Genomic DNA, 26,789 nt, shown 5'->3' on the forward strand with positions numbered 1-26,789 from the left:
GTACGTAACGCAACGTTTCACATTTGTCTGTGCGGTGTGTCTCTCAACTGGCAGGCTTCTGCACTCACACGGGACAATCTTTGTGCTACGAAAAAGATACATGCGCCCTATGATGGTGTTCAGTGGTGGCGAAAGCAGACTGGCGTGAACGTCATTTTGTCAGTACGACCCTTTATCAAAGCTCGAGCCTGGAGATATAACTGTGTGGTCGATCTCGTCAGTTTTGAGCTCCAGATTTTGTTGCTCTTCCACTTCTCTATGAAACAGGGAAAAATCTGAAATTCTTGTGATTTAGGACTGAAACATTTAGCATACGAACAGTAGCTTGAAAGACCTGACCGGGATACACGTCCAAGTTCGTTGCAGGTGTATTCCAGTTGACTGTAACAGCCCAAATTTCTGGCCAGAAGTGGGCATAGATCAGTAACAACATTTCAGCTATTCATGCGATACAGTCCCCACTGTAGTGTTCGTACGGAAACCAGTCCGGACCTATCAACATCGACGTCTTGCAACACTTCCCGCCACATACGGGAGCGAGTTTTAGGAACAGGACAGGTCTGTGAAGATAGTCTTTTAGGTGCAAATTTGACGTGAATTGATGTGATTTCTGTGGTTTAACCGGTGTGACTGATTCGTGGAGTACTTTCGAATCTCGCCGAATTTATGATCGCACTTTCAAAAAAATGGTTCAAGTGGCTCTAAGCACTATTGGACTTAACATCTGAGGTCGTCAGTCCCTTAGATTTAGAACTACTTAAACCTAACTGACCCAAGGACATCACACACATCCATACCCGAGGCAGGATTCGCACCTGCGACCGTATAACCGCTCGACCATAGCGGCCGGCTCGCATTTTCGTCCACCGTATTTCAACAGTCGATCTAGCAGTTTTCTTCATGTGCTTCCAGCGGTGACATTTCGAATAATCACTGCCTGGGCTCCAGACTGACTGTGAGACTTTAATTTTTGTAAGAAGTGGAGTGTCTCCACCTCACATTTGCATGTTGACCATAAAAGAAGTTCTACATTCACCTCTACTAAATGGTTAGTTGCTATCGAGCATTCGCATGATGTGCGGGTCTGCGATGTTTTCTATTCCTTTAAGTGCGCACGCTCTCAAATATGGCCGCATCTGAGAGATATAAAGATATCTGAGGGTAGCAGTTTAGAGTACAGGAAAAAAATTGCCGCTGCATGCCCTGGGAAAAATACGTCTTCCACGATCTGGACGAGTAGTAGGGCTGCTGGCTGATCATGCTGCCAGCAGTGGCACTTCATGCTTGGGTGTAAGTACTTTGGTAACTCCGAAGTTACCATTGTTGTTTAGCACCAACGATGCCTCCTGTGCCTATCGCACCATTCTTCAAAGTCGTTATCAGAGAGTTCAGTCTGACAATAAAATCGGTCAGTGAGATTATCTTGTGAGTTATATGTGTGATTTATGTTTCATGGCCTTCACTGTAAGGCCAGATGTCAGAGAGCTAATCAGATTTGCTGATATACAGATTTTGCTGGAAATTATTTTTTTCTGTGTGTTTGTGTTTGAACTCACCAGAGAAGCTGAGGTATCTTTAAGAAAAAGTGTTTTTGGCTCGTTATCTTTCGACTTCTGGCTGTGATCGTAGCTCTCCAGATTCAGAAAGAAGGTGTTTTGGAATAGTTGTAAAACTGTGCATGGAATTGAAATCGTCAGTTTGGAGGGAAATCTCGAATTTTCCGAGTTGAATACCCTGTAAACTGGGATGTATGCAACTGTGACTAACAAAGAAAGAAAGAAAAAGAGAGAGGAAGGAAGGAAGAAAGGAAATAAATAAGGAAAGCATGTGACGGTACATTTGCAACATACATCACACTCTAAGCACGAAAACTCCTTCGATAGTTCAGTGAAACCTCGGTTATTCGTAACAGGTGATTTTCTTAAATAGGGACAAACTGCAGGACACGATCCCTGTGAGAATAAGGAGCAAGAAAGGTAACATAAACGTGTGGCTGGAAATGCGTCCAAGGGAGGTACACCCACTTGAAGGGAAGATAAAAGATCTTCGACGGTGTAGCTTACATTGATTGAAAGCACACATGACAACAGACAAGGTAAGGGGGGGGGGGTTGTTTGTTCTAGGGTTTTAGCTCCACACTCAAGAGGGCACTGAGCTGGAGCACCACCATGTTGTAGCCACATTATCCTTCCTGTCACCAAAGGCACGTCATCCAGCAGCTGAGACAGGGTCACCCGTAGAAGTGCAGATGTGTCTCGCCTAGCGGGCGTTGTGGAAGGATGGCTGATCCCACGAGACGGTCGCCAGTAACTTGCGCCTACGCATTGCGGCTGTAGAACCGGTGCTGATGGTTCGTTGTCACCATACCATGGAGATTCTCCATACCCCACAGCTGAGTGTGGTGACTGATTGTTTGGTTGGTTGATTTGGGGGGAACGGACCAACAGAGCGGTCATCAGCCCCATTGGATTAGGGAAGGATGGGGAAGGGAGTCGGCCGTGCCTTTTCAAAGGAACCATCCCGGCATTTACGTGAAGCGGTTTTGGGAAATCACGAAAAACGTAAATCAGGATGACCAGACGCAGGTGTAACAGTCGTCCTCCAGAATGCGAGTCCAGTGTGCAAACCACTGCGTCACCTCGCTCGCTCGGTGAGTGCGATGGAGGTTGTTGATACCGCCCTGTAAAGATAACTTCATCTGTGAATAATGTGGCTGACAGCAATCACAACATCGTGATGGTCTGTGCGACGAACCAGCGACAAAACTGGTACTACGGAGGCAGATCAGCAGGTAACTCAGCAGGTAACATGGCCTGCAGACATTGTAAGTAATACGGATAGTGACAAACAGCTGTTCTACGCGCTCGTCTCCCTTACCCCATGCACCTGTTTGCTGCTAATGCAGGGGTCACTGTCAAAGACCTTGCCTGCACCTTCAAGTGGGTGTATCTCCATTGGAACGCATTTCCAGCCATATGTCCGTCTGACCTCCTTTGTTCCTTGTGCTTTTAACATCGTTTCCTGCATTTTATCCCCATTTAGCAACATCACCCTAGCAAAAGTTGTATGTTATTTTCACCCACCTTTTGGCCAGATTTACTTCCTGAAATAATCAGTAAGTTTCTTTTGAGCGAGATGCGTATGCCGCTTATCTGCAACACAATTATACAGGCGATTCTCGTGCGTTAGTCCGGCAAAAGATGCTTTCGCCTGGCGTTCCAAATAAAGCATTATTTTGTCACCAGTGTGTTTCATAACGTTTTCAGACTGATCTCTAGTTTGACCAGCTAATCCATCACCACCATCGACATTGTGTGTAGACGAACTAACAGCGACAATTTAGTCGTCAGAAATTGTACTGTAGCCAACCTCATTGTCATTTCACAGCTAGTCATTTACGTCACTAATATACAAGTCTCAGCAGCCTGAAAAGTTTGCAAATGGTTCAGCGAACTCCAGCGTGTCGCCATTGTCATCAGTTTCTTCATTCGATGTTCATGCATTCATATAAATCACCTCTTTGACATGTATATCTTTCAAAAGTAGTGCCACACCATTTTCTCCTCTTCTTTAATAATCTTTGTCAGTATCTCTTTTTTTATACACAAGCTTAGTATTTTCGATAACTCTGTTGTCTGTTGGCTTCAACAGTGCCATTACGTAATCACTGAGTTCAGTTAAGTGATCCACAAACATAGACTTCAGTTCTTCGCTCATCTAAAAGTTGTCTCCTAAAAGTGTGTAACGAGCAGCAAAAACGTAATGCATATTTCTATCGTCCAACTTTTTCTTTCACGGTAGTAGCTTCTTTCTGAAGGTTGAAATTTTGTCTGACAGTTTCAGAATGTTGTCTCGTTATCTTACAGGGGTATTATTATTCACATATGGGCCCAATAGGACCGTGCGAGATGCAATCCATCAATGTCACTTTTGATGGTTGGCCTTCCTTTGTGTCCAAATTCGTTTCATCCTTTCAGAAGAAAGTCCCTTGCTTTCAAAAGACCAAGGTGCTCTAGTCCGTTTTCTTATTTCCCTCTGACTAACTTTCCAAGCAAATATCTTTTGCCTGAATGTTTTTCTATCTGTAACGTCTGCCTGAGTTACAGCGGCCACTTATAATATCCTTCTTAATCGCAGCGATCCATTTAAGTGGCTCAGTTTAGACCTTACTTCTGTTTTCGTTGAATTCTACTATTTGTTTTGTTAACCTAGGGGGTGCCATTCTTTAATGTGCCCGTAAAATTTAAGTCTTCATTTTCTCATATCACAATGTATGTCTGTGTATTCTTCTATTTCCTTATTACTTCTCTGTCTATAAGTTTGTCCATCAGTAATTTTGGGTGTAATAAATGAATAGCGTTTTTCAAAGATGTCACGAAGATACACCAGCGTGAACTGTGTCACGAATTTCTCGTAACTCAAGTGTTTCTCTTAAACAAGGTAAGAGTAAAATTAATTACTGAATTCACACTCCCTTCTCGAGACATTCCCACGTGTTGGAGTTACTATAATACATTAGGGAAGTGTTCTTATCTCAAATATCAACGCATTTTTTTTAAAACATCTGGGTTTAAGAAGCCGACCTTAAGTAAAGTCTCCTACTTTGATCTCTGATTAAAGAATCTCATGAAGGATGGGGCTCAGGGTTTTTTATACTAGTGCTTCTAGGTGAATGAAGCTTTTTGATACTAGTGCTTCTCGGTGAAGAAAACAATGTGCCCAAATAGCGTGAAGAGCCTGTTAACAAATCAGAACTTGAAATCTGGCGTAAAGGCCAGCCATACTAAAGACTTCCATCTGTACACACGCCAGCATAATTCTCCCAGTATTGATTTTTCTTCCGTAAACGAATGTAGCAGTTCAAATATGTATGTTGCTTTTGTTGCAAGAATTATTTTCCTACGGAGGAGGACCAAGAATTATTTTCCTGCAGAGGAGGAGGAGCTCTTCAACGAAATTTTTTGTCGTGTACAAAACGCAAATAACACTTTAGATGCACTTCGTTATTGGTTGTCTCGCTTCATTTAAATAAATAGCGAAATCATTATTCCCTTATTCAGCAACTGATCATTAATATCGTCAGCCATATCGAGTGTGCGACAAGTAATAGTGCTGTCTGACAAAGGTACAGTTGCCTGCTGTTTCGTTGCTGACTCACCTGTCATAATCGATAAAATATCCACAAGAACTGGTAAAATAAGGTCTTGCGTTATGGTTTGAGATTTTTTGCTCTTGGCTACACGGTAGACAAATTTATAAGATGAAATAAGAGCGTTTGTAAAAGTCGTAGTTTGTTCTTTTTTTTTCTGTAAATTCTTCTAACTTTTAGGGAAAGTGGTCTCGTGTTTTGTTAATCGGACTACCGTAATTTGACCCCAAAAGTCACTCCATTTTATTAGGAAGCATGCTTTCAGTAGCATGCATTTCGAAACAAATGACATACTGGGGTCCTACAACATTTCAAACAGTAGTACATTTAAAACCAAAATTCAAATAACTGTCGTCATAGTGGATGCATTTTCGGCAAATATGACCTTAAAACTGTATGATATATTTGAAATATCACGTTTTATACTTACATTCAAAAATTTGTCCATGTGCTGACAAAGAAAGTCAAATCACAGAAGACAAACAACAATTAAAAACGATATGCATTCAACAAAAGTAACCTTCAAAATGATCGTTACTGAATAAAAACAAATGAGTCATGTAGTAGTCACTTAGTAACAATACTAACGTGCCAGCGCGCTAGATATCACCACTAACGCACGCGACGTTCATTTACTCAGAAAGCAAATGAACCAAATAATTATTTTTATGAAACCACCACGACGCCGCTACATAAGGGGCGGCGTACAGATTGAAAACCCTTGCAGTACGGTATTGTACAACTTGTTAACTGACACTGTGCTGTTGGATGACTCAAAACTTAGTGATTGTCGTGGTCATTTGCTGCCGCCATTCCTTCCGGGCTATCAGGCTACAGTAACGGTATAAAAAAGGTCTAATTTAATGTAAATTCATAAAACTGCAACCAGACACATTTTTTTAATAATTATTTATTATTCGACGAACCGGTTTTCTAATCTTTTCAGGTTCATCTTCAGATGGTTTCTGGAAGTTACGTCATTAATTCTAGCATAATGCTGGGTACTGGCTCTGTGACAAGAAAGATGGAACAAGCTTTAATGTATCGCCCTGACTATTGTTTATCTGTCCAGCTTCCATGGAAGCAGACAGATGGACACTAACGGAAAAAAGCCGTCCTTACTGTCGGTCGCAGTAACAAAAAAACTGAATTTACATCCATATCGACAGATAAACAACAGTCATGGCGATACATTAAAGCGTGTTTCATCTTCTTGTCACAGAGCCAGCACCCAGCATTATGCTAGAAACAATGATGTAACTTCCAGAAACCATCTGAAGATGAACCTGAAAAGGTTCGCAAACCAGTATTTACATTCAGTTAACTGTCACAGCTTCTAAAAATCCGTAAGGATCGAATTGGATTATCAACGGCCGTATAACTTATACGGTACATCTCGTCCGTGCTGCCTCTCGAGACGACCACTGCCTTGTATTCTGCCTGTGGGTTATGAGAACGTTACGTAGTGTCCATTGCGCAAACACTTGTTGCCGGCTCAAAATGGCTCTGAGCACTACGGGATTTAACTGCTGTGGTCATCAGTCCCCTAGAACTTAGAACTACTTAAACCTAACTAACCTAAGGACATCACAAACACCCATGCCCGAGGCAGGATTCGAACCTGCAACCACAGCGGTCGCCCTGTTCCAGACTGTAGCGCCTAGAACCGCTCGGCCACGTCGGCCGGCACTTGTTGCCACCCCAACTTTTGTTGTACGTAGGGTGACCAGGCGTCCGGATTAATCCGGACATGTACTCCTTTTTAGCTCTTTGTCCGGGGTCCGGGCGGATTTTTACAGTGTCCGGCTTTTTCGCTAAGTTGAGCGTAATACAGTTAAATTTACAATTCGTCCCGTTCTATTGCTCTTTTCCTAAATACTTTAACTATTGGCACAGCCTTCGTGATAAACACGCACGAAGGAGGTGTAAGTAAGTGGCACCAGGATCATCGATGTCATCGTTGATCGACCTATAAGCGAAAGCAAATATGAATTATTTAAAATTTTCGTTTCGTATCTTCGCTTTGTATTGGCTTGGCTTCCTGTAGTGCACGTGTGAGTTGTGAGTGTAATTTTTAACCGAGTGAGTTACGTAAAATATTCGGCTCTGCCTAAAGGAAAGTGTACATTTTCTGATGTCCTTTCCTGCAAATATCTGGCTTTCAAGAAAGGGAGAAATGAATTTGAAGCGGAATGTAAGATATGTGGAGCTGGAAGGTACGATCAGTGACCAATAAAGGTAAAAATAACTCGACAGATTAACTGTCATGGTTTTATTTCATTGTTTCATAGTCATTTGTATAGTTTCATAGTTATTTGTATTCGGAAGGTTAAAGTGTAGTTTACATGCCGCTACGGTCGCAGGTTCGAATCCTGCTTCGGGCATGGATGTTTGTGATGTCCTTAGGTTAGTTAGGTTTAACTAGTTCTAAGTTCTAGGGGAATAATGGCCTCAGCAGTTGAGTCCCATAGTGCTCAGAGCCATTTGAACCATTTTGTAGTTTACATGTCGTCAGCTGCTGCTTGAACTGTAGATGTTGGTAGCGGTGCGTCGAATGAAGGGAGGTGAATAGTCTTACGTTTTTCGCTTTGTAAACAATTCCGTGTTGTTGACATAACAAAACAATTGACGCCACACTGTCACCACAATCAATGTTTTTAATTTAAAATAAAAAATATTGCTTTGGGAATCACCACCTGACCACCAGTAACAATTAACTACTAGTTTTAGCGGTAATTCCCGATAGTCACGCGACTTGTCCAAAGCTGACGGGTGGTATCCTCATCTGCAGTTGACCCGTTTGATGTGTCCTCTTTTTTTCTTCCTTTGTCTTCCTTTTTGAAGCTGTTTGTCCTCCTTTTTAAACAACTGCATATGGTCACCCTAGTTGTACGCCATCCGCAACTAGCGTACCTGAAGCTGCTGTTTGGCTTCAAAACGGCAGGTGGTTTGGTTTCCGCCCGGAGAGCCTACTGCCTTGCGAGACGGGCAGTCGCTGGCGCTGCATTAACTAGCTCCCCTGCCGCACATTGTCTCTGTGCTCCCTTGCGCGGTCTCCTTACGGCGCGCATATTACTATAGCTGTCCAGCCCGCCGCGGCGGCGCCCAGCGTCCCGTGAATGCAGTACCCGGCGCGGCTGGCATAGCTGCGCGCCTCTGTGGTCCCCCACTGTCCCCCCTCCAGGGCATCGCAGCCATTACATACCTCTGGTGGCCACCCCTACTCCTGCGGACTAACCGAACCCCAAGCGCATCTCGCCAGTCGCTTCGTGCACTGCGTGTTAAGCTCTGCCGCAGGGCTCAGGTGCGGCACCTCGTTGGATAGTGATTTCCGGTGTGTGTGTGTGTGTGTGTGTGTGTGTGTGTGTGTGTGTCGCATAGTTAGCTCTCCGGTGCGCAGCTCAGTGCGAGTGTTACAATCTTAAGCCGTATTACCTGCTTCTGCATCGTTATCATTTATTAAAAATTAATAAATACTTTTTACAGTAACAACTACCAGTTACTATTTGCTAAATCATGCTATTTTTATTTTTATTTTGACACACTTCCGGTTAAAAATATTATTTTCGTGCAGTAGCAACTTTCAAAAACGATTTTCTAGGTGTATAATAGTTTTCATAACGGTCTTATTATCGTGACTTATGTCATAAAACACGTGGAGAGAAAGAGAACCAATACGTTACAGAAACGACACCCTCATTTACTGGTCGTACTTAAATATGGAGAAGAAATAAAAACCTTGAGGTTTGCCGATGACATTGTAATTCTGTCAGAGACAGCAAAGGACTTGAAAGAGCAGTTGAACGGAATGGACAGTGTCTTGAAAGGAGGATATAAGATGAACATCAACAAAAGCAAAAGGAGCATAATGGAATGTAGTCGAATAAGTCGGGGAATGCTGAGGGAATTAGATTAGGAAATGAGACACTTAAAGTAGTAAAGGAGTTTTGCTATTTGGGGAGCAAAATAACTGATGATGGTCGAAGTAGAGAGGATACAAAATGTAGACTGGCAATGGCAAGGAAAGCGTTTCTGAAGAAGAGAAATTTGTTAACATCGAGTATAGATTTAAGTGTCAGGAAGTCGTTTCTGAAAGTATTTGTATGGAGTGTAGCCATGTACGGAAGTGAAACATGGACGATAAATAGTTTGGACAAGAAGAGAATAGAAGCTTTCGAAATGTGGTGCTACAGAAGAATGCTGAAGATTAGATGTGAGTGAAATCTTATGGGACTTAACTGCTAAGGTCATCAGTCCCTAAGCTTACACACTACGTAACCTAAGTTATCCTAAGGACAAACACACACACGAAGATTAGATGGGTAGATCACATAACTAATGAGGAGGTATTGAATAGAATTGGGGAGAAGAGGAGTCTGTGGCACAACTTGACAAGAAGAAGGGACTGGTTGGTAGGACATGTTCTGAGGCATCAAGGGATCACCAATTTAGCATTGGAGGGCAGCGTGCAGGGTAAAAATCGTAGAGGGAGACCAAGAGATGAATACACTAAGCAGATTCAGAAGGATGTAGGTTGCAGTAAGTACTGGGAGATGAAGAAGCTTGCCCAGGATAAAGTAGCATCGAGAGCTGCATCAAACCAGTCTCAGGACTGAAGACCACAACAACAACAACAACAACTGAAATACATTCTGTATGCTCCTCAGTCTGTGATCGGAGAACAGCAAGAGATGTTTTAAATTCTCATGTTTACGGCATACCAGAAAACAAACTAGTATTTTTTGTGACATACACTGAGCTTTGTGCTACCCCAGGCGTTCACAACTTTACCATTAATACGTTACTGTGGAGAACAGAAACGCCAGCGAACAATGTAACTACTGCTGACAGTGTCTGATATATCGTTTGTGTATAACGAGTACAGTAGAAGTACTAATACGCATCCTTTGGGCACAACCGAGGTTGCTTGCGTTTCTGTTGACCTTCCGCCGTCCTGTGTAAAGTACTGCAGAACCCGCCAAGAACTAGTTGGTCAGGCTGCTTAGGCTTGTAGTCTGTGACGGTATTCTCATTTTTTAAAAAGTGAAGTAGTCTTATGAATACAATTTAGACAACTTGTGCAACTACACTCCTGGAAATGGAAAAAAGAACACATTGACACCAGTGTGTCAGACCCACCATACTTGCTCCGGACACTGCGAGAGGGCTGTACAAGCAATGATCACACGCACGGCACAGCGGACACACCAGGAACCGCGGTGTTGGCCGTCGAATGGCGCTAGCTGCGCAGCGTTTGTGCACCGCCGCCGTCAGTGTCAGCCAGTTTGCCGTGGCATACGGAACTCCATCGCAGTCTTTAACACTGGTAGCATGCCGCGACAGCGTGGACGTGAACCGTATGTGCAGTTGGCGGACTTTGAGCGAGGGCGTATAGTGGGCATGCGGGAGGCCGGGTGGACGTACCGCCGAATTGCTCAACACGTGGGGCGTGAGGTCTCCACAGTACATCGATGTTGTCGCCAGTGGTCGGCGGAAGGTGCACGTGCCCGTCGACCTGGGACCGGACCGCAGCGACGCACGGATGCACGCCAAGACCGTAGGATCCTATGCAGTGCCGTAGGGGACCACACCGCCACTTCCCAGCAAATTAGGGACACTGTGGCTCCTGGGGTATCGGCGAGGACCATTCGCAACCGTCTGCATGAAGCTGGGCTACGGTCCCGCACACCGTTAGGCCGTCTTCCGCTCACGCCCCAACATCGTGCAGCCCGCATCCAGTGGTGTCGCGACAGGCGTGAATGGAGGGACGAATGGAGACGTATCGTCTTCAGCGATGAGAGTCGCTTCTGCCTTGGTGCCAAGGATGGTCGTATGCGTGTTTGGCGCCGTGCAGGTGAGCGCCACAATCAGGGCTGCATACGACCGAGGCACACAGGGCCAACACCCGGCATCATGGTGTGGGGCGCAATCTCCTACACTGGCCGTACACCACTGGTGATCGTCGAGGGGACACTGAATAGTGCACGGTACATCCAAACCGTCATCGAACCCATCGTTCTACCATTCCTAGACCGGCAAGGGAACTTGCTGTTCCAACAGGACAATGCACGTCCGCATGTATCCCGTGCCACCCAACGTGCTCTACAAGGTGTAAGTCAACTACCCTGGCCAGCAAGATCTCCGGATCTGTCCCCCATTGAGCATGTTTGGGATTGGATGAAGCGTTGTCTCACGCGGTCTGCACGTCCAGCACGAACGCTGGTCCAACTGAGGCGCCAGGTGGAAATGGCATGGCAAGCCGTTCCACAGGACTACATCCAGCATCTCTACGATCGTCTCCATGGGAGAATAGCAGCCTGCATTGCTGCGATAGGTGGATATACACTGTACTAGTGCCGACATTGTGAATGCTCTGTTGCCTGTGTCTATGTGCCTGTGGTTCTGTCAGTGTGATCATGTGATGTATCTGACCCCAGGAATGTGTCAATAAAGTTTCCCCTTCCTGGGACAATGAATTCACGGTGTTCTTATTTCAATTTCCAGGAGTGTACATTATTGGCCACCGTGACACTTTTTTTTCAGCATACTGATTGTATATTCATTTTGTATATGGAAAATAGGAAGTAGAAGGTTTTCCGCCAGCGTCAACAAACAGGGAAAGGAGCTTGAATCTGACTGGGGTCATATAGAGAGTGGGGGAGGGCAGGAGTTTTCTTGATGTGTCTCAATGATTTGCCCCTGTGCGTGACAGATTGACTTAAAAATTACTCTGTTTGCAGACGACACAAGTGTTCTTGTGAAAGACACGGAACGTAATATGAGTGATGTAGCTAACAGGATAGTCAGAAACATCAGCACGTGGCTTTCTGAGAACAGTTTAACGCTTGACTGTGACAAAACACAATGCATACGCTTTTTGACACGGAACCCTTGTAAAAGCGAAATTTTTTTGTTTCTTCGTGGTCAAACAGTCAGTGAAGCTGACTAGTTCTAAGGTCTAAGGGTACACGGCAGGCGGTTTTGGAAGTATCACTTTCAAGATCTGGTACGAAAAGAGACTGCTCTTATCTTTACTATAATAATGATCTGCACTGTCTCTAAAGGCTGGTTCTCACTAGACCAGTTATGTACTCAAGTAGCAAGCGGTTTAGTAGCTCTAGTTGACTGCCGAGCTGCAAGTAAGCAAGCGCGCACTCACACGTGATTTAGTTGGCAGTCAAGTGTTGGCTGTTGTCGAGTGTACCTTGCAACTGATTCAGAGAGCAAAGGCTAACGAAGCTGTGCACTGATGAGCCAAAATATTATGACCATCTGCTTGACAGCTTGCTTGTCCGTCTTTGGAGCGAAATACATCACTGATTGTGCGTATCAGGGATCCCAGGGTTTGTTGGCAGCTTTATGGAGGTATATAGCATTAGATGTTTATGCACAGGTCATCTAATTCGCGTAAATAACGGGCCACTGATTTGCGCACGCTGTGATGGCGCCCAATAGTGACGCATATGGGTTCCATAGAATTTACATCAGGCAAACTTGGTCGCCGAGGCTCTCAAACTACTGTAGCACGGTTCTGGCTCCGAGACACGAGCAATTATACTGCTCAAAGATGACAGGGAAGATACCAAGCCTGAAGGGATGCGGGATTTTACAGCTGTCAGAGTGTCTTCTATTACTGACACAGGTCCCATGATTGCCCAGAATGTCTCCAGTGGCATAAGACTGCTCTCACCAGCCTGCGTCCTTGGCCCACTGCACATTTCGAGCCGCCGTTCACCTCGATGACGGCGTTTGTGGAGACGACCATCGACCTAGGGTAGCAAAAATGTAGGTCACCCGAAGAGCCCCCATTGATCGACGGTCGAATCCCAATGGTCCTGTGCCCACTGCAATCGTAATTGACAATATCGTTGGTCAACATGTGGACAGTAGGAGTGGTCTGCTGCGGAGCTCCATGTTCAACAATGTACGATGAACGGTGTTCTCCGAAACACTTGTGCGTGTGCCAGCATAATGCTCTTTCGGCAGATATGTCATCGGTCGCCATCTACACTGTGTGATCAACAGTATCCGGACACCCCAAAAAAAAAAAAGTTTTTCATATTAGGTGCATTATGCTGCCACGTACTGCCAGGTACTCCAATCAGCAACCTCAGTAGTCATTAGACATCGTGAGAGAGCAGAATGGGGAGCTCCGCGGAACTTCGAACGCGGTCAGGAGATTCGATGTCACTTCTGTCATACGTCTGTACGGGGGATTTCCACACTCCTAAACATCCCTAGGTGCCGGCCGTTGTGGCCGAGCGGTTCTAGGCGCTTCAGTCTGGAACCTCGCTACTGCTACGGTCGCAGGTTCGAATCCTGCCTCGGGCATGGATGTGTGTGATGTCCTTAGGTTAGTTAGGTTTAAGTTGTTCTAAGTCTAGGGGACTGATGACCTCAGATGTTAAGTCCCATAGTGCTTAGAGCCATTTGAACCATTCCTAGGTCCACTGTTTCCGATGTGATAGTGAAGTCGAAACGTGAAGGGACACGTGCAGCGCAAAGGCGTGCAGGTCGACCTCGTCTGTTGACTGGCAGAGACCGCCGAAAGTTGACGAGGGCCGTAATGTGCAATAGGCAGACATCTATTCAGACCATCACACAGGAATTCCAAACTGCATCAGGATCCAGTGCAGGTACCATGACGGTGCGGCGGGAGGTGAGAAAATTTGGACTTCATTGTCGAGCGGCTGCTTGTAAACCACACATCACGCCGGTAAATGCCAAACGATCTCATTTGGTGTAAGGAGCGTAAACATTGGACGATTGAACAGTGGAAAAACGTTGTGTGTAGTGACGAATTACGGTACACAATGTGGCGATCTGATGCCAGGGTGTGGGCATGGCGAATGACCGGTGAAAGTCGTCTGCCAGCGTGTGTAGTGTCAACAGTGAAATTCTGAGGCGTTGGTGTTACGGTGTAGTCGTGTTTTTCATGGAGGAGGCGTGCACCTCGTGTTGTTTGGCGTGACACTATCGCAGCACAGGCTTACATTGATGTTTGCACCTTGTTGCTTCCCAGTGTTGAAGAGCAATTCGGAAATGGCGATTGCATCTTTCAATACGATCGAGCACCTGTTCATAGTGCACAGCCTGTGGCGGAGTGGTTACACGTCAATAACATCCCTGTAATGGACTGGCCTGCACAGAGTCCTCATCTGAATCCTATAGAACACCTTTGGGATGTTTTGGAACACCGACGTTGTGCCAGGCGGCACCAACCTACGTCGGTACCGGTCCTCACTGCAGCACTCCGTGAAGAATGGGCTGCCACTCCCCAAGACACTTTCCGGCACCTGATTGAACGTACGCCTGCGAGAGTGGAAGCTGTCATCACGGCTAATGGTGGGGCAATTCCAGCATTAGCGATGGAGGGCGCACGAACTGGTAATTTTCAGCCAGGTGTCCAGATACTTTTAATCACATAGTGTGTACTACTTTACAGAGCAGACTAGCCTCCGAAGAGTCGAAGACATCCAACCATTTAGCGCATGGTGGCAGTCTTACTGTTCTCCTACTTCTTTCTGTAGATTCTCACGACAGTAGCCCGTGTACATTGGACCAGCTTCGCCGATTTCGAGATTCTCGTTCACAGGCTCTGCATAATAATAATGTGCCCTTCGTCGAAGTCGCCTATCCCAATGGATTTCGCTACCTGCAGCCCATATCTTCGCTAGAGTGGATCCCCCGTCCGTGGGCGCTTCGCTTACACACTTCTGTTACCGCATGACGTGCCCGCAACACCACCAGGCGGTGTACAGCGTCGCGGTGGGCGTGATCATAATTGCTTGGCTTATCAGTGTACACCTTGCGGCAGTGATTTTACTGGGAGAGGTGGAAGGATAGATTGAAACTGTATGGAAGAGAAAGAGAAGGCGAACCCATCGAAGTGGAGTGATATCTCCATTCTTGTTTTGCTTCGTGGTATTTTGTAATATATGCAGCCGATAAATGTTGTTTAGATTCTATGTGCTTTTGCACCTCCGGAGCCAATATCATTGGCAGTGATCGTATCAGTAGTGCTACAAAGCATATGTTCTCCGAACACATCGAACTGGGTTTCTTCAGACGATACGTTTTCTTTAGGTCACAGATTTTTTGCTTCTTATTCCCATGGCTTGTTCCTGTTGGCAAAGTGGATAGTAGGCGAAATACCTTACGCATTTGTTGCGGTAAAAATATTAGAAGCCTCGGTAGGTTCGTCTGTATCGTCTTCGTTCGTCTGGAAACAATTGAAAAAGACGTTGCATGTTGTGAATACTGTCACATTATTGCACATTACTTCATGATTTCAGTATAGAACTAAATATGGAAAGGATAGGGTAGAGTTTCAGACAGCACTAACGGCTTCCTAGTAACCACGGTAATACAAATGCCTTATGTCCTGCCCGTCCGGCCACAAAAAACGCATTTCTTTTCTAAATGCTTGGCCATCAGGAGCTCCCATTCCTGTCACTTACGTTTCTGACCAAGCCCTGCATATAGACAGTAAATCTGGACGAAATGGATGATGATGATTAGGCGCTATTGAGGATATCTTTCGGAAACAACGGAGCTCCAAGGATGCTGCGGAGCTATTGACGGGAAACACGTTGTCATTCGAGAAGCTTTTACTTCAGCTTTAAGCAAACGAGGAGTATCGTTCTTATGGGGGCTGTAAATCATAAGCACTGCTCTATTTACGTAGGCACTAGATTCAATGGGAGCGTTACTGATTGCGGTGTATTCGAAAACTGGAGAGTATATAGTGCTCTTGTAAATGGTATCCTTTCATCAGATTGTTTTTTAGTTGGTGAAAATGCATTTCTGATAAAACGTAACCTACTTAAACCATTCCCGGGAAGTCAACTAACCATGAGGGAAAAGATTTCCAGTTATACACGGTAGAAGATATTTTCCGCTACAAAATGACGATAGGAACACGTGTCCGGAAACGCAATACAATGACGCTACAAAGCGTCGAAGTTATAGGTGCCAGTGCCTATGTATTGGTTGATGTAAGGGGAGGGGACCAAACAACGAACTCGTCGGTCCCATCGGATTAGGAAAGGTATGGGAAAGGAAGTCGCCCGTGCCCTTTCAAAGGAACGGACCCGGCTTTTGCCTCAAGCGAGTTGAGGAAATCACGGAAAACCTAAATCAGTTAGGCCGGACACGAATGCGAGTCCAGTGTGCTAACTGCGCCACCTCGCTCGGTATGTATGTATGTATGTTTATACAGGGCGATCCCGTGGTAATGTTACAAACTGTCAGGGATAATGGAGAAGGGTAAATTTATCAATTTGAGGTAAGGGACACTGGTCCGGAAACGAACGAGTCGAAAGTTATAAGAGCAAAACCTTCTGCTACCTCTGACAGTGGAACACATGTACCGGTACTGTTGTAGCTAATATTATAGGGTAGATTACATTCAGAGCTCGTAGTAAAGGACCAAAACAAAAATAAGCCCAGTAAACATGGGCTCTAGAATGCATATCTTAAGATCTATGAGCATTTGTTCATCTTTTATACTGTGAAACTCATCTTCCCTACTTAACAAGTGCTCGTAGCTCTTAAGGTATGCGTTCTAGAGCCAATGTTTATTAGACATTTTTTACTTGTTTACGCCCATACAAACTCTTCTCCCAAAACGAGGAAAGCAAAACAAGTTTGCTGTAGAAGAGATACATAGGCGCCGGCGTCAGCAACTTCGACACTCTGTAGCGTCGTTGGATGACGTTTCCGGTCATAGGCTCCTGTCTTCATTTTGTTCCTCAAGACACCTTCTACACCCCCTCGAAGTTCGCCGGCGTAATTTTTAAACATACTGTAGATTATGAAGAACTAGACGGGCTGTAGAAAAAGATTCTCGTAGCTAGTTTTCGAATATTTGAGAAGCCGATACGCTACGCACTAGAGCAAGTAATCAGCATTGTCAAAGCTTGTTACCCTCTGTGTAATTCAAATGGTTCAAATGGCTCTGAGCACTATGGGACTTAACATCTGTGGTCATCAGTCCCCTAGAACTTAGAACTACTTAAACCTAACTAACCTAAGGACATCACACACATCCATGCCCGAGGCAGGATTCGAACCTGCGACCGTAGCAGTCGCACGGTTCCGGACTTAGCGCCTGAACCGCTAGACCACCGCGGTCGGCTCTCTGTGTAATTAGCTGAGACAAACTACATTTCAAACCAGACTCATAGAGGTTGCTGTGGACACCGTAAACATTCAAACAGGAACAATCGTTAAAATGTCAGTTTAAGGGACCAGACACAGCCCCGAAACTGTGCTTACTTTCACTTTGCTGTTCCGTGCAGTGTTAATTTTGAGGCAACTCATTACATGCATCAAGAATAATCTTAGGTCGGACACTGGCGGTCAATTTCATCTGCGAGGGGTCTGTTAAGAGTTCGTGTATACCGTTCTTCAGGTCTCTTGGAGTTCTAATTCTGCTTCTCCCATACGAATACTTTGTCATGAGGTTTGTGCTGACTGTATTGACTCATTCAGAAGAAACTGCAACATTCATTCCGTGAACGCTACACGAAAAGAAAAAGATTTGCACTTGGATAGCACTTCCTTCGGCATTGCACAGAAAGAGGTGCACTAATCAACAGATTTCATTTTCAAAGGCTTTCAGCAGACCTGAAAAAATTGAGTGACAAACTCCAAAGTATTCAAATACAAGATGAAACGTTTTCTTGTATCACACTCCAATTTTGAACAGGAATTCTTCGCAGTAGCTGAGAAATTTTCTTTTTAATGCGTTCTTTATTCGTATATTCTCATCAAAAGTATTTCGTGATTTATGAATTTTTTAGTTTATAAATTTTCCGGTCAGCATTCTCTAAACTATGTAATCATTAGTTCCACGGCCAAGTAGCAGACGTTCGCATATTTAATTGCGCAGTGTATCGTGAAACTCCTTAAATTGTAGGATACTACTAAAAGAGAATTGAAAATTGACATCGACAAATTGTAGATGCCACAAATAATATCTGTTGACAGTTTTCTGATATCAGTATATCCTAAATCTGCAAAAATAATGGTGACCAGGAGACACCATTTTGAGCTTTATTCCAAGTTTTTATCTTTCTTATCATAGTAAAATTAAAACTTACTTTGGGATTTCTGTAATAAACTGATCCATTTATAGTAGACAGAATAAGTTGGAAACAGCCAGATGTTTCTCTATAATTCGTAAAGTGGCAACTCATGCTCATTGTTTCTTTATACTTGCAGATGGCCTATTTTAATACTCTCCCTCCTAAAACGGTCTTAGCCGGTCGCTGTGGCCGAGCGGTTCTGGGCGCTTCAGTCCGGAACCGCGCTGCTGCTACGGTCGCAGGTTCGAATCCTGCCTGGGGCATGGATGTGTGTGATGTCCTTAGGTTAGTTAGCTTTAAGTAGTTCTAAGTCCAGGGGACTGATGTTAAGTCCCATAGTGCTTAGAGCCATTTGCACCAAAACGGTCTTATCCGTCTCCCTGGTGAAAATATAACGTTTAACTAATTCCTAAGGTGATGGGGACACAATCACTATAATAATAATAATAATTATTATTATTATTATTATTATTGGTGCCATCACAAATGTGTAATGCTGTAAAGGTATTTCAAAGACTTATAATTAAAGTTGCTTAGTTTTACAACTTACATAATTAATATGATGTTTGGAATTGCGTGTTCGCTGTAAGTCGAGAAAAATCTCGTATGTTGATGGAACAAGCTGTTCTTAATGCTTCATCTAGATGTGACTCTATCAGGCTGGGTCGGCATTTATTCTTGATGATGCTCGTAAATGAGAATGTCACGTCGGAAAGGTATGTCGAGCCAAAATAAGAATAAGTTTTCAAAGCAACACTAACGGTAATGATATATTTATTCCGCTCAACTAAGTCCAAAACTAGCTTGAAGCTGCAAAATATGAATTGAAAGATAAATGTTCTTGAAGATTCAGAATATCCATTTCTGAACCTTCAAAATTACAATTTCCGAAGATCTCTCATATCCTACCTCAAAGAGATTTCTTTTTTCATGCAGAAGACTGCAGAATCATTCCAGTGTTTTCGCCTTACTAAGCCACATTACGACGGGGTGAAAAATTATAAAATTGTGCCACTCTGCTCAAAAAGATATCTGAGCAATCAGTGACGTGTAGATGACGATTAGATGTAATTTACTACACGAGTTAAAAGTTTCATGAAACGGTCAAACTTCAAGCATAAAGCTTCCTGGTGGATTTGTACAGTGACAAGAAAGAAATTTCGGAAATGAACCATCTTTAACACAAAGAGCAAGAAACCCACTGTCCTTTCCAGTCATTGGAGGCGCCCCATCTGTTATAGCAACAAGTGTAGAGGATGGAAAGTTGCTATCTTTCGCAAATTTCAGAAATGCTTTAAATATATCTTCCCCGAGATACATTCATGGAGTGGCAACACTTTTGCAAATTGCTCCTTGACTGTAAAATCATGAAGACCAGAAAAACAACTCTAAAATATCGTATAAATGCCATTTCCTTCGTCAAACTGAAGCGAAAGATATTCACACGACTGCAGATTCCGGTACAACTGAGATTCTAAGTTTTTAAAAATCTGTTCAACACGTCTAGCAACAGTTTAGCGAACCAGTTGAAGTGCATTTACAGGAGACATAATGCAGATTTATCTTTGTGACTATCCAACAAAGATTCCGCAGCAGTGCTTCTTGGTGGGCCATTGTCACGTTACTATTTTTGCTGAACTGGCTTTGCATACAAACTGTAATGTCAGTTTAGATTTTAAGTCTCTTTGTTTTCGTAATTCAGTATTAACACGAAAGTCTCTATTAATGTTTGTGCGATTTGTCAAAAAATGATATCCTACATTGTTTCTCGTGGAAAAACGCACACCACTGCCACATGAAACAATACTGCTCCTCTCACTTGTAAACTGTCTTTGACTTTTGGTCATGTTGTATTAAGAACAATAGATCATACACAAAACACGTAGCTGAAAGTACACTTACAAACTCTCAAGTTATACTGTGTAGTGCCAAAGACATTGCACAGGAAGAAGTTGTGGGTGCACTCAACAGTGTTAAAAAAAAGAGCTAACTTATTGGTTGTGGTAAAGCTTTGTTGGGATTAAAGTGACTCCGCCTCCAATTCCCAATAACTGAAGTCCACTGTTTGTTCAGGGAAATAGTGAGCACAGCTTCGAGAGCACAAAAGACAATTTTGTTCTGAAACTAGATTTAATATTAGAAGTCGTCGGAATAGAAATGTGCTTGTGTAGGGTGCCAGGAGGTATCAGAACATATCACGGGCACCATGACACGCGGGGGCACCGCGTTGGACAGCCCTGATTTACGTGATAATCCATTTTACAGAGTTCATATGTACTCCTCCTCCTTCAGCCACCGCACTGCCGTCTAGGAGCGAAGATGAGACTCCATTAGTATGAGGACGACAGCCAAGGGATCATAATAGCTACAACTGGGTGGGGCAGCATGTTGCAGAATGTATCCTTGTGTTAGATTGTTGTGACCGATAGAGAGGCGACAAGGGAATGTGGATTCATGGGCCCTGGATGGAGCGCTGGTTTGACGCTTGACATACCCAGTCAATTTTACTAGTACCATGAGTCTAAATTGGAATGTTTTAGGGCTCCTGCTATTAGGTAAGCGACTTGCTGACTACGCTGACATGGTACAGCGGGTGGAGGTGCCTGGTCGGTTGGTTGCAGGGGTGTACCTTCCGCCGCACGACAATTCGCAATGGCCTTCCAATCCCTCTCGGCTGAAGTTTAGTTTATCCTATTATCTTTTACCCCTTGGCTCTTCTGATCATTCATTCTTAACACCCATTATGTCTGCCCTGTGTTTAACCCCTGTTGTGGTTCAAAATGGTGTTGCCCATAATTCTATCGTATCCAGTATTGAGGAACCCGATGGCTATAGCCCCATAATCCATCCATCCACCAACACTCGTTCCACCCTGTTTCCCTACATCTGCCCAAAAGTTTGTGTCGTTATTGTTTTGTTTAGACTTACGTTCTAGCGCTATGTTTTCAGCAGCTTGTTAAGTTATCTTAGATAATCATTTAACGTTTATATTTATTAAAGTCCTTTCAGTTACAGTTGGTAAAATTTGTTACTGTCTTTGCTCCACGAATTTCTAAACATTGGCCAAATAATAATTCAGGACGATTTATTGTACATATTCCTTGATTTGATCGTCCAAATGTTGCATCAGTTTTAATTGCGAGTCCAAGCTCTGCTCAAAAATGTAATATACTTGGTGCTCTAGATAGAATTAGAATTTCTGTGATTAAAATTCTTGTGGGTATTATACCGCGTGATTGCTAAAAACTTACAACAATGAAATTTTAATCACTGTGACACCGGCCGCGGAAGCCTACACTCTTATATAGAATTTCTGTGTTTAAAGGTAGTATTGTTGTGTTTTCAGATCTAATAATCGGAATTCATCAATTTTAAATCTCTGAATTCGACAAAACAATACTGCTCCTTCCAATCTGTTGTATTAAGAATAACCGATCACACACAAGACACGTAACTGAACGTACACTTAGAAGCGTCTTGCATCTGCTAGGTCATCCGATATTTACAGTAGTCGTATTGATCAAAATGGAATGGAAATGAAAGTAGTAGTAGGTAGGGCTGTTAAGACAGTTTCAGTTAAGTGACCATAAAGTATACCTCGATTTGTGTAGAGTGTAGACAGTAACGGGGATATAACTAAGGGCCAACAACTATGGTATGATAATGAAAGAACAATAACTTCTCCATCATGTGATGATGAATGTGGTCATGTGGCCTTTAATAGCTCTCATAAAAAGCCAAACCTTTATTTGTAGAGAGGCCTAGAACTGACCCCATCTCCCGTATTAGAGCCTATACATTGATGGTGACGGTACTTCTCAAAAACTATGTTCTGCGGAATTTTTTTTTTTTTTTTTTTACACGTCTAGTTCCGTAGGAGCAAATTTCCGTCATGGAACGTGTTAGTACATGAAATTAGAACATAAAAGAATGTCAGATAAAATAAAATGTTTATGAACCCAAAAAAGACGAGCCATAAGTTCAAGTAAACGCAATAAACAATATATCGTAGGAATCAGCTTAATTTTTCAGGGAACTCCTCGCCAGAATAGAAGGAGTGACCCACGAGGAAACTCTTCAGTTCCGATTTGATAGCGCGTGCGTTACTACTAAGATTTTTGAATTCTTATGAAATCATTTTTTCGTAATCATTCTGATGATATGCTTATGTTAGCTCTAAATATGATTGCCCTGTTTGTAATCATTCTGTCTCAAATAATAATAACGAATATGACAATACCAGTAATTGAATAGTAGATTCATTATTTATCAGACACTCTGCGCCGCGCGGAGTGGCTGCGCGGTTAGAGGCACCATGTCACGGATTGCGCGGCCCTTCCCGCCGGAAGTTCGACTCCTCCCTCGGGCATGGGCGTATGTGTTGTTCTTAGCATAAGTTGGTTTAAGTAGTTTGTAAGCTTAGGGACCGATGACCTCAGCAGTTTGGTCCATTAGGAATTCACACACACAGACACTCTGCAAGTGTCAGATGCTTTGTGTACCCTCTATCAGATGTAAGACATCTGACGTGCGGTGTTTTTTGATGTTGCAGCGCTGGAGCGGAAGATCAGCGTGCGCGCCAACCGGGACGAGCTGGTGCAGAAGGGCATCCTTCTGGCCGCCGACACGCCCTCGCCGCCCGCCTCCGCCCCCGCTGCCACGCCCATCTCCAGCCTCACGGGTAAGCTGACGATTGTTAAAGCAGCGGTTATTACCAGCAAAAAACTCACACTCTGTTACTGTCAGTCGCCACAAAGGTTTACGTCCAATTAGAATAGGGCGGCAGAAGCACAAGGGCGGTTTGATAAGTTTGGTACAAAAAGCAAGAAAAAATGTTTGTTTAGTAAACAACTCAACTTACTTCTTGAAGTCGTCCCCTTGAGGTATATACACTTGGTCCAGCGGTCCTCCAGCTTCTTTATCCCGTCGGAAAAATGGGTTCAATCAAACTTTGCAAAATACTCGTTGACTGCAACTATCACTTCCCCATATGATGAAAATTTCTACGCAGCAAGTCACAGTTTCCGGTTAGGGGCCAGGAATAAGTCTCGTGGGACTAAGTATGGCGAGTAGGCTGGATAAGGAACCAATTCAAAGCCCGATTCATGCACTTTCGCCATTGTTATCGCTGATGGGTGGTGTGGCGCATTATCCTGGTCAAAGAAGACTGCGCGCCAAGCTTGATGTTTTTTCAGCCAACCAAAGTTTCAGACGACCCAGCAGTAAAGCATAATAGGATCTACTTATGATTCTACCTTTTTCCAAATAGTCTGAGGATTATTCCTTGGAAATCCCAAGACACAGCGACCATCAGCTTACCAGTTGACAAAACGGTGTTTGCCTTCTTCGGTGCACTTTCACCAGCCTTTGTCCACTGTTTTGATTGTCGTTTTGGCTCTGATGTGTTATGATGTATTCACGATTCATCGACAGTCACAAATCGGGGCAGAAAGTATTGCAGATTACGATTAAACATTGCCAGACATTGTGTTGAAATGTTATGCCCGATTTGGTCGACTGTCAGCAATAGCGGCACTCACCCTACACACAGCTCCCTCATAGCCAATTCTTCACGCAGGATATTATGCACTCGCTCATTTTATATGACTGCAGTCTGAGCAATCTCACGAATTTTTATTTATTACCATGGATTCTGTCAGGGGTTTCCTTTGTGGTGACCTCCATTGGACGGTCGAAGAGCACTTCTTATTTGGTGCTTGTCTGAGCACATTTAAATTCATTAATCGAAAAATAGATGGTTCTCATTGTTAGTGCACAGTCCGCGTGAACTTCATCCAACCATTCAAAAGAAAATGTTAAATAACAACACAAAACTCTGTTTTTTTCCGTTTTCAATCGCAGTCGACACACAGGCCAATTCAGACGGCTGTGAACAAAGAACTCTGTGCTGTACACTGTTGAAATTCCTTACGCGGTCCTGAAATAATCAAGCTTACCAACCGTGAAGGCACAACTGAAATGTTCCATTTTATCATGGAAATTTACCAGACTTACCAAACCACCCTTGTATGAAGTAAATTTTGTTGTGTGTTAACGACCCACCCGCTTCGCACGGTAATACTAGGAGTCGATACGCTTACGACTTGCTTGGTACAGCTACAGTTTTGTTCACGAACCAATGTGCAGAGTTATGATTAAAATTCAGAGAACAACAATAGTTAATTGAATATCATCACTGTTAATATAAGATAATCGATGTAAGAAGTGCACGTCAGGCAAGTTCTCAGTAGGCATGGATTTTGTTGCATTTCGCCTCCAGTGGCAGGGGGCCGTACGGGCCCTGGAGATCCTACACTGAATAGCACGTTACAAGGCACCCCAGATACGCTCAATAAGGCTCATGTCTGGAGAGTCTGGTGGCCAGCAGAAGTGTTTAAACTCAGAAGTGTGTCCTTGGGCCACCCTATGGCAATTCTGGACGTGTGGGGTATTGCAGTGTCCTGCTGGAATTGCCCAAGTCCGTCGGAATGCACAATGGACATCAATGGGTGCAGGTGATCAGACAGGATGCTTACGTACGTGTCATCTGTCAGAGTCGTATCTAGACATATCAGGGGTCCCATATCACCCGAAATGCACACGCCCCACACCATTACAGAATCTCCACCAGCTTGAACAGTCCCCTGCTGACATGCAGATCCGTGGATTCATGAGGTTGTCTCCATAGCCGTACACGACCATCTGCTCGGTACAATTTGAAACGAGACTCGTCCGACCAGGCAACATGTTTCCAGTCATCAACAGTCCAGTGACGGTGTTGTCGGTGTTTTCAGAGGCGTAAAGCTTTGTGTCGTGCAGTCATCAAGGGTACAGGCCGCGTGGTTCTAGGCGCTACAGTCTGGAGCCGCGCGGCCGCTACGGTCGCAGGTTCGAATCCTGCCTCGGGCATGGATGTGTGTGCTGTTCTTAGGTTAGTTAGGTTTAAGTAGTTCTAAGTTCTAGGGGACTGATGACCTCAGAAGTTAAGTCCCATAGTGCTCAGTGCCATTTGAACCCTCATCAGGGGTACACGAGTTAGCCTTCGGCTCTGAAAGCCCGCATCGATGATGTTTCGTTGAATGGTTCGCCTCTGACACTGCCAGCATTGAAGTCTGCAGCAATTTGCAGAGGGGTTGCGCTTCTGTGACGTTGAACGATTTTCTTCAGTCGCCGTTGGTCTCGTTATTGCTGGGTCTTTTCCCGGCCTCGGCGACCTCGGAGATTTGTTGTTTTACCGGATTGCTGATATTCGCGGTACACTCGTGAAATGGTCTTATGGGAAAATCCCACTTCATCGCTTCCTCGGAGTTCCTGTGTCCCATCGCCCATGCGCCGACTATAAGAGCACGTTCAAACTCACTTAAATCTTGATAACCTGCCTGCTACAGCAGCCGTAACCGATCTAACAACTGCGCCAGACACTTGTCTTATACAGGCGTTGGCGACCGCAACGCCGTATTCTGCCTCTTTGCTTATCTCTGTACTTGAATTCGCATCATATACCAGTTTCTTTAGGGCTGCAGTATATAAGGCCGGCAGCGCGGGCTTCCGCTACCGGGAGGCCTGCACGTTTACACAGACGCATACCCGCGCCGGTCTCCGGCTGGCCGTAGCTCGCGCCGGCCTGGTGCTGCGCTCGCTCAACACTATCTGAACTACGAAGGTGTTGACTCAGGCTGCTGCAATGCCACTCTGGTGAGAGCCGCATTTTCTGTGATACGTTGCCTCGCATTTCCCTCCAGACCTCTCAAGAATACCAATGAATCTGTTCCTATCAGCTTAATATTCCGGCATGTCCAGCATCGCAGTTCTTTCAGGAAGTCGGTGGTCGCTTGCCCTGGCCTCCTGACAGCGGCAACTCACGCCGGGCTGGTGCGGCAGTTGTACGGCCAAGCGCTAATCTCCTGTGCCCTCAGACATTCCTCATGAATCAGTGTACCTGTTAGTGGAAGTCGTACCAAAATCCCTACAGTAACTCCCGAGAGAAACCAGAACATACAGACAGCAACTATCGCGGGGTACCTTAATTTATGTATGTACGGAGTTGTGTGAGAAAAGTAGCGAGACTGACAACACTGCGGCTGTGTATACCGGTGTGTTTATCCTATCCAGATGCTCAGTTCGAGTTTTAACCCCTGTGCAGCCATCAGGTGACTTTTGAGAGCGCCATCAGTGAAGTTGTGTTTTTGTTGTGTGCAACGAAAACGGAACAGCGAATTCAGAGAAACATTATGCCGTCAAATTCTGTGTTAAACTCGGTGAATCTGCGAATGTGTATCTTTGAAAAGTTGAAACAGGCCTAAAGGGAACATTCTTATCAAGAGGATGAGTTTTTCGCTGGCACATATCATTTTTGGAAGGCTGCAACACATTGAAGATGAACCTCGCTGAACAATGTTGATTTGCGTTTTTGACGGTAGGAGTATCGTGTATAAGAAATTGGTTCCTCCAGGACAAATTATCAACCAAGTGTTTTACAGAGATGTCGTTGAGGGGCTCAGGGAAAGGGAGAATCTAGGGAGATCGGACATTCCACACAAGCGGACGCT

General features: G+C 44.4%; 1 protein-coding gene across 1 annotated transcript in view; it reads left to right on the forward strand.

Moving 5' to 3' along the window:
- The window catches only part of LOC124586638 (phosphatase and actin regulator 4-like), a 431,380-nt gene extending 408,362 nt beyond the window's left edge, over positions 1 to 23,018 (forward strand). The window contains exons 3-4 of the mRNA XM_047131418.1: positions 22,793 to 22,921; positions 23,014 to 23,018. Coding sequence (XP_046987374.1) covers positions 22,793 to 22,921; positions 23,014 to 23,018 — 134 coding nt within the window. The remainder of the gene's footprint in view (positions 1 to 22,792; positions 22,922 to 23,013) is intronic.
- The last annotated feature ends 3,771 nt before the right edge of the window (positions 23,019 to 26,789 follow it).

This window comes from Schistocerca americana, chromosome 1 (assembly GCF_021461395.2).
Source record: "Schistocerca americana isolate TAMUIC-IGC-003095 chromosome 1, iqSchAmer2.1, whole genome shotgun sequence".
Taxonomy (NCBI): Eukaryota; Metazoa; Arthropoda; class Insecta; order Orthoptera; family Acrididae; genus Schistocerca; species Schistocerca americana.